We start from the raw sequence: 8,232 nt of genomic DNA on the forward strand, positions 1-8,232 counted from the left end.
AGCCCGTTCCGGAAGCGGGGCCGAGACGCACGTCGGACTGCGCCTGCGCGCCGACGTCTTCCCGAAGGGCCAATGAACGGAGGGGTGGGCGGGCACTAGGCGGTTTCCGGTTCCGGTCGGTCTTTGTGTGTCGGCTGTTGTGCTACGTGTCTTGGACTTGGCCAGCGGACGGCGGGCAGGTGAGGCTGCGTCTGGCGGGGGCTCTGGGCTACCGTTTGGTCACTCGCGGAGGTGGCGGACGTGGGCGAGTCCGCCGGCCGTCCGCCGGCTGCCCGCACGGCGTCGGGGGAAGCAGACCCGAGGCCGCGGCCCGCGTACCCGATGGAGAAGGGCTTCCAGGGCCTCTGTCCTTCGGTGCCGGCTTTGCGGCCGCGCGGGCTCGGCCAACTTGCTGGGAACACTTCCGCCGTCTCGGTGCTGTGGTCACGGAGGGTCTCTTCGGTGTTGGCTTTGGGGCCGTGTGTGTGGAGCGTGTCTCGGGGAGCTCCTCCCTGTGCTGTGAGGGTGAAAGGGTTGATCTAGAGTCTGGATCAGGAGGCCATAGTGGGTTATTGGATCCCCTCCCCTGACGTTCAGTGCAGTGTTTCGGGTGTTGCACGGGTTTTTTTGTGTTTTTTTTTTTTTTTTTCCTGAAAGGACCCTTCGCATTTATCACGACATCTGTAAAGTTTAGGCTCAGTGGATTTGCAGAACAGAGTTAAGTGCAAGACTAAGGAAACAGGCGTTACTACCTGTGTGTTGCAGGGGCCCAGCACACCTGGCCCGGGACGTTTATAGAATTCCGGACGTCCTTTCAGTGTTCCTGGGTGAGGAACCCGGGGCTTAGAGAGGCTGCATTTCATAGAAAGGGATTTGAACCACCACCTCTTGCGGGTGGCATTAGCTCAACAAAAGCTTATCGAGTATCTGGGTGCCTGGCCACGGTTGTAAGCACCTGAAATACAGTAAAGTCCAAGTAGCGAATCGGCTTCATTGGCTGTTGTACCAGTGACTGTCAGAGCCAAGGTTGGATGACATTTCTACTGTGTGACGGGTTCCACAAGAGAGCCCATCGGTAACATACATATAGCCCTTTTCCTTAAAAGGTGTGTCCAGACCTAAAGGTTCAGACTTCAGCGGATAGCTTCTGAGAGTCTGGGTCTTGGTTTAGCCAGTTTTTGTGGTTTTGAAAATTGTACAGATGATCTGCCCCATGCAGAGAAACTCTTTTCTTCAAATGTTGTGTGGCCATGGTTTGGAACAGTCAGATGGAAGTACACATTTACCTCTACTCTAGGGCCTTGAAGCATCACAGCATTCACTGCACGGGACACTGGGGTCTGGGGAGTTTAAAATAAAATATAGCAAATATTTGTTGGGTCCCAACCCTGTTGATTCCTCAGCAGGAGCAGCGGGAGGACTGCAGGGTGGGTGAGGGGCGGATCTGTTGTCAAGTGCTTATTAGACTTTTCGTAGTGAGAGCCCTTTTATATTAAGAGCTTGCGTCCTTTGTCAGTGATAAGAACACGGGAAAACCTGCGGTTTTCTTATTGCCTTTGTTTTGATGATTGGCTGGAGATTGCAAAAAATAATGTCAATTTACTCTTGGAGTCTGTTTTTTTTTTTTTTTTTTTTTTTGTGAGATGATATCGACCCACCCATATCAGGCTGGTCTCATTCACATTTTGATATAACTCAACAGTCCTTGCTCTATAATAAATAACATCAGTGAGTATCTTTTTTGTTTTTTAAATAGGCATCATGGATCAGGTAATGCAGTTCGTTGAGCCAAGTCGGCAGTTTGTGAAGGACTCAATTCGGCTGGTTAAAAGATGCACCAAACCGGATAGAAAAGGTAATAAATAGCTTTGGAATGAGAGAAAAGAATTAAATCTTTGCATTCTCTAAGCCCTTTATTTGATTAATGTCTTCCTGTTTAATAATTGTTGCAATTCTTTCATCAGCATTTTTATTGATTTATTTTGCTTTATTGCTTTTTAACATTGTTATTTTTTCTAAATTTTGTATACTTTTTACACACCTCATAAATTTTTCTCTTATGTGTATTTTCACATCGTATAAGGTTATTTGTTACAGCCTTATTTTCCATGTTGCTTTTGCCTTAGTCGTATTTAATGACTTGAGAGTTTTTAGTATCTTTCACATTTCTACTCTGGAAAACCTTTTGGAGCTCTTCCTGCGGTGCCACTCCCTCCCCAAGCCTCCCCCAAGCAAAAAAGGCCTTAACGTGAAATCAACAGCATAGTTGATGCCAACCTAGGAAGTTTAACTTCTTATTTATCACAATTCATGTGTTAAAAGGTGTACCACAATTTGTCTGCTTCTATTCATTTATTGACTGCTGCCTGAGTTAGGAGGTGGGAATATAATAGAGACTATAATATGATGCATTATAATACATATATAGCATAATATATAAAAATATACAATAGGGAGCAGTCCTTGCTTTTATGGACCTTAGATTCTTTGAGAGAAGATAGTCATAAATAATGACAATTACAATTTTTAATTACTGCTATGGTAAGTATTATGGAAGGTAAATAGAGGAATATTTGATAGCATGTAATAGGAGGACTGACCAAGTCAGGAGGTCAGGGAGAGCTTCCCTGAGGAAATAACATTAAATGGAAATATTACCAGGGTCTGAGACCTTTACATAAAATTGTGCTCAACCCAGTTCGGTTTTTCAAGCCTTATTTTTGGCTTCATTATAATATCAAAGACAGTTGACCTATTATTTATAAAAAGTTATGTTCTGTGCTTTTATAATTAATACTTTTAGCAATGTTACAAAGTTTTTAAGACAGATACTGTGTATTCTGTCCATGTTTCATTTCTTTTTGGTATTCTGGTCATTTGCTAGGAAGATAAATATGTCACTGTTGGTTGATGGAATCACTAGCCTGAACATGCAGTTTATTTTTATATATCATTAAATATCAATAAAATATGAAAGTTAAAAAAATCTGTCAAATACCGTATTTACTATTAATACTGTCATGTTTTATGTAAAATTATGTACTTATCAGGAGAAATGTACATCAGTAAGTTTATGTCAGTGCTAATTTTTTTCCCCCTATACTTGCAGTGACAATGCAAAAAATAATGTAAATTTTGTGTTTTTAAATCCAGAATTCCAGAAGATTGCCATGGCAACTGCAATAGGATTTGCTATAATGGGATTCATTGGCTTTTTTGTGAAATTGATCCATATTCCTATTAATAACATCATTGTGTAAGTAAACTTTATGAAATAGACAATATCTAGGATAGAATGAAAATGCAAACCATTTGAGTTAACAGCCTGCTATTTCGTTAATACACAGATATGTTTCTTGACTTTTTAATGTTGGTACAGTCTACTGCTGTTTACTGAGTACCAGATAATTCAAAGTGACTTTAAATCTTATATAATTTTTATAGCTACTCTGTGAGATAGGCACTAATTTTTTAATAAGTAAAATTTTAAAGGATCAAGGAAGTGAGTTAAAGGCACTCAGTATGAGACAAAACAAGTATTCAGTGACAGGACCAATATTCAAATCCAGGTCCTCTTTCTGCAATATATTAACTTGTCCACAAGAATTTTAAGGTACAGAGAAAATGCTCCCCATCTGAAAATCACTGCAGCGATAGAGTTCAAACTCTGGACCAGGTTGCTTAGGTTTAGATTCTCTTTCTTGTTACTTAATAGTTGTCATGACCTTGGACAGCTTGCTTAGCTCCTCTGTGCCCAGTTTATTCAATAAGGATAATAGTTCTTAACTAGGGCTATGGAAAGATTAATGACTTAGGTCATGTAAAACCCTAAAAAATAATTTGGGTAAGAACCTAAATGGAAGTTGTGGTTATTGTAATGAGCCATTGATACTAATATACTTTTAGGTATATTAGGAGGAGAAAAGACAGAGGAACACTGGGATTACTTTATTCTATTCTAAATGCTTTTGCTTTTTAGATTCATTACAAGATTTCATTACAAGTTGTTGGGAACACCTTATGGCAGTGTGCAATTAGAGCAGTCAGTTTTAGGCCATTTTGTTTGGTGTAAAGAGTTAGTATGAGTTGCAGTACTTATTTGCTCTGTGATTTTGTATTCACCTAATCTCTGAGCCTTACCTGCCAGTGAGATAATCATGAGAGAAGCCTTTTAGACTTATTTTATGGGGTGGGGATGCTTTGTAAACTATAAGGCTCTTTAAGTACTAGATATTTTATTATGGATGCTGGTGGAAGTTGTCTTTTAAATGACGAGACTGGATGAGTATTGTCAGGTGGCTTTCTTAAGTAGGTTTTCATAGCTTTATGCAGACATGCCACAAAGGGGTATTTTAGGATCACAGAAAGTTAGACCTGGAAAGGACCAAGTCTCTCAAACCTCCTCCATCAGTTCAGAAATCTCTATTATATTCCTAGTGAGGAATGCCATTTCTGGAATAGTGGAATCACGGAGCGAATCCTGACGTAGAATTAGGAAACCGGAGCTCAGTGTCTCTGGGCTACAGCCCCTACCTAGTCAGTAAACAGAGGAGGTAGGCTGGAGTCTGTGACATAAGCTCAGTGCTTCTGCTCTCCTGCTCCCCAGTCCATTGTCAGACAGGTATAACTGACAGTTATTTCTTTAAATTGTTATGAAGTTTAATTAATTGGTAAGGTAATATTAATACGTAACTGTATATATATATATATTTTCTGTAGTTTGTGTGTGTGTATACACTACAGAACCTAGTCCAGTGTATTCTTGTACACTTTGAAAACACTTGAGTACGTGTTGAATTAAGTGAACAACGGCAGGTTCTTAACCTTTTTCTAAGGATCATGATGGTAATAATAATTGCTAACATTTATTGAGCACTTGCTGTGTGCTGAGGACACACAGCTTAATGTGAGCTGACTCTTAACCCTCATGACAGTTGTGTGAGGTAGCAGTATTATTATTTCCATTTTATAGATGAAGAAACTGAGGCGTGGAGAGTAAGGAAGTACGTCGCATGCCTATAAGTGGTAAAGCAGCATGTGAAACCCAGGCTTGGGAGCCTGTGTTCTTAACCATTGTGTAGGCCATCTCTCATTCCGGCTCAGTTTCAGACCACTACTCATCCTGAGTCAGGCGCCTCACTTCAGGCTCCAGTTTGCATTTCGTTAAGCCCTCTTAAAATCCAGTGCTTAGAATCCAGTGCTTACTGTGGATGTTTTCTTGCTAAAGGCTAAAATCTTCAGTTTCTCACAGATAACGGCTACAATAAACTTCCTTTATCCTGGGTTTACATAGTTGGTGTGGTTTGTTTTTAGCCTAAGAATGGAACATTACCCCTTGTTAAATTCCTTTTTGCTAGATTCCGTTATGGAAGACTTTTGCATTTTTAATCTGTTCATCATTGTTATTTATCCTAGTTTTGTGTTCAAACATCTTTTATTTCATGATCTGAGTTGTGACCTAAAGTACCTTTTAGGACAGTGCACTCTTAGCACACCCTTTCGGGATTGAGATTCATTAGTCCAGTTGTTCCCAACAGGTCTTTGAAACAAGTGTTAAAGATTTGTGTTCTCCCTTCCCACTAGCTATCTATTTTAGGGAGATCAGCTTGGTGCTTTGTGACCACCTGGATGGGTGGGATAGGGAGGGTGGGAGGGAGGGAGATGCAAGAGGGAGGGGATATGGGAACATGTGTATATGTATAACTGATTCACTTCGTTATAAAGCAGAAACTAACACACCATTGTAAAGCAATTATACTCCAATAAAGATGTTAAAAAAAAAAAGGCAAGGGAGTTAACAAACGTTCAGTAATAATTTGAATTTTTGAGAAAAAAGGATCCATTTATTCACCGGCCAAGGCTATTTCTGTTAGGTTGATTCCGTCCAGTAAAATGTAAATATTATTTGTCACTGGATAATTAATCAGCATGTGGTATTAGTGTGCTTAGATCCAAGGATTAATTATCATTATTTAGTATAAAAAATCCATTGAATGAAGTTGTCTTTTACATGGAAAATGCACGTTATCAGTGGTCTTTTGCCTTGGTCTCACTAGACTATACAGGTGCTATGCTGTGTGTGTTTCCTGACTGAGATGAATTTTAATTTTTGCCAGAATGAAGGGCACAGGGAAACTTACAGATAGCAAGTCAGAGAAGAAAAACAATATGTCCTTACTTTTATGCTTGCTCTTTGCTTTTTTTTCCTCTTAGAAACCTTGGCTTGCATTCAAACTCTGACCAACTAATAAAAAAAAGAAAATTAAAAAAAAATTTGCTTTCTCTTAATTCTTATTTCTGCAGCAGGCACAATATATCTTTTGCCAACCTTGCTAGTCAGAGATTGTTGAACTATGACCTTTTGGAAGCTAGTTGCTTAGAAAACTTTTCTTCTAGTAACACAATTGTTTTCAGTGTTTAAAGAGTTAAAAAAATATATCTCTAGATAGTTTTTACATTAAAATGAAGGCCAAATAAAACATTTTGTGAGAAAAGCTATCAGAAAACTTTAAGTTTCTTCATGATACGCCATGACAGCTGTAAAACTAAAAGAGATCTTTTTTTCCTACTTGAAAGAGCATAAATCACTGTTTAAATCATTTTGAGGCGGTAGCAAGTGAAGTATAAACACAAGCTTCTCTTTCACTAGGCTGAATTATCACATGTTTTTCCTTATGATGAAATTTTTTCTTCTATACAATTACAGCAGTCAAAATTAATATCCACAGGGTTATAATTTAAAGGAGTTTTATAGTTGTGGGTATTTTAGTTGCAGCAATACAGTTTAATGATATAAGAAGCACTTAAAGCACTTCACGTTAAAGTATAGATGCAGGAGTGTTTCTTTTAGGAGTATAACTTTCATCTAGTACTGGAATTATTCTCTTTCTTTAACATCACAGTTTTAAAATGTATATCTCAGTATACAGTTTTAACGTTTATGCTTTCGAAACTTGGAAGGTCTTCTGTAGAAAAGGTGATTTTTATTTTCATTATTAATCCAGGTTTTTGAGTGATTATGGGAAGATATAGTGGTTGAGAACCAGCCTACTACTCTGCACTCTTGATTTTCAAATGGCTGATTGTACATCAAATTGAAAAAGTTCTCAACTAACCGCCCTGTTATGTAATTCATATTTTTCGTCTTGTTGAGAAAGATGTTATGCTAGACTGTTAAGCATGTTTTCCAAATGAGGATTCTGAGGTTTAACAGATTAAGCCTGTTCCAGCAGCCACGTCCTCTGTAAGGACCTTTTCAGTTCCAAGATTTTAAAGTTCAGTTTCTTCCCTTTTGTGCTATTTTGGAGTAACGTAGGCGTGGTTCTCAAATAACTGGTTTTGGTTCCGTAAAATTACAGCATATTGCATTTCAAATTTTTCTTCTTATTAAAATCTTATGTACACTCAAAATTGACCATCTTTTTTTCTTTTACAGTGGTGGCTGAATACCTTTTTAGAAAAGTGTTTTTCATCTTGGGGATTGGTGAACAAGTGAGGATTTGAGACGCTCATGGACTAAAAATTTGCCTATATGTTTTGTGTTTTTCTTTCATTTTTTTTCTTCCAAGATGTTTTCTATTTGTAAATTAAAATAATTTCAAAATAGACAAATTTCTCTTTTTTCCATCACAGATATTTGTCAAATTTTAGTGGTTAAAAAATAATGGGTTCTTTTCCCTTCTTTCCTTCCTTCAATCCTTTATATTTTGGTTTACAGGAGAAATTAAAGGGCACAGTGGAATATTGCACTTTCTGAGTACTCCTCTATCAGATCAGTGTTTTGCCATCATGGAGGAAGAAACAGCAAGTAAAAGATGGTAGAGATAGTGAGAGAGAGCTTGAAGTTGGGGTAGGAGTTTTGTCCCTAAACACTGAAGGTGTAAGTAGGTAGTCAGACCTATATACAAGTTTATGTGCTACTTGAAATAGCTTCCTGAAAATCATGGTTAAAACCTTTAAAGTGAGAGCTCCTCTTCAGGTAAACTATAATTTGTTATACTGTCATAAACATTGGAGTTCTAAATATTTTAAAGAATTTTTTTGATAATTAAATGTGAGATGAAAAGGTGCCTTGTCTTCTTTCCCTTTTAAAAAAAATACTGGTATAAAATTGAGACAGTCTCTTCTCAGTTTTATTTATAAAACTATTAATCTGTTCATTGAGTGTTTAGTTATTGAACTTTATTTCTCAAGTTCTAATATTTAAAAAAAAATTGTATAGCAGCACACATTTGGTAGGTGTCCTCTGATTCT

At 38.1% G+C, this 8,232-nt stretch overlaps 1 protein-coding gene across 1 annotated transcript; it reads left to right on the forward strand.

The window, feature by feature from the left end:
* Window positions 1-67: 67 nt before the first annotated feature.
* On the forward strand, window positions 68-7,586 carry SEC61G (SEC61 translocon subunit gamma). The gene is made up of 4 exons (XM_027124109.1): window positions 68-179; window positions 1,736-1,834; window positions 3,133-3,235; window positions 7,415-7,586. The coding sequence occupies exons 2-4, from the start codon at window positions 1,741-1,743 to the stop codon at window positions 7,422-7,424; spliced, it is 207 nt and encodes a 68-aa protein (XP_026979910.1). The 5' UTR covers window positions 68-179; window positions 1,736-1,740; the 3' UTR covers window positions 7,425-7,586.
* The last annotated feature ends 646 nt before the right edge of the window (window positions 7,587-8,232 follow it).

This window comes from Aethalodelphis obliquidens, unplaced genomic scaffold (genome assembly GCF_003676395.1).
Source record: "Aethalodelphis obliquidens isolate GAN/ISIS:26980383/991018 unplaced genomic scaffold, ASM367639v1 scaffold27, whole genome shotgun sequence".
Lineage (NCBI taxonomy): Eukaryota > Metazoa > Chordata > Mammalia > Artiodactyla > Delphinidae > Aethalodelphis > Aethalodelphis obliquidens.

What these genes read in the sequence shown, in the direction of transcription:
- SEC61G (XM_027124109.1), top strand. Translation starts at nt 1,741, where the DNA reads ATGGATCAGGTAATGCAGTTCGTTGAGCCAAGTCGGCAGTTTGTGAAG. An exon ending in CACCAAACCGGATAGAAAAG is followed by an intron (nt 1,835 to 3,132) that starts GTAATAAATAGC and finishes TTTTAAATCCAG; the next exon opens with AATTCCAGAAGATTGCCATG.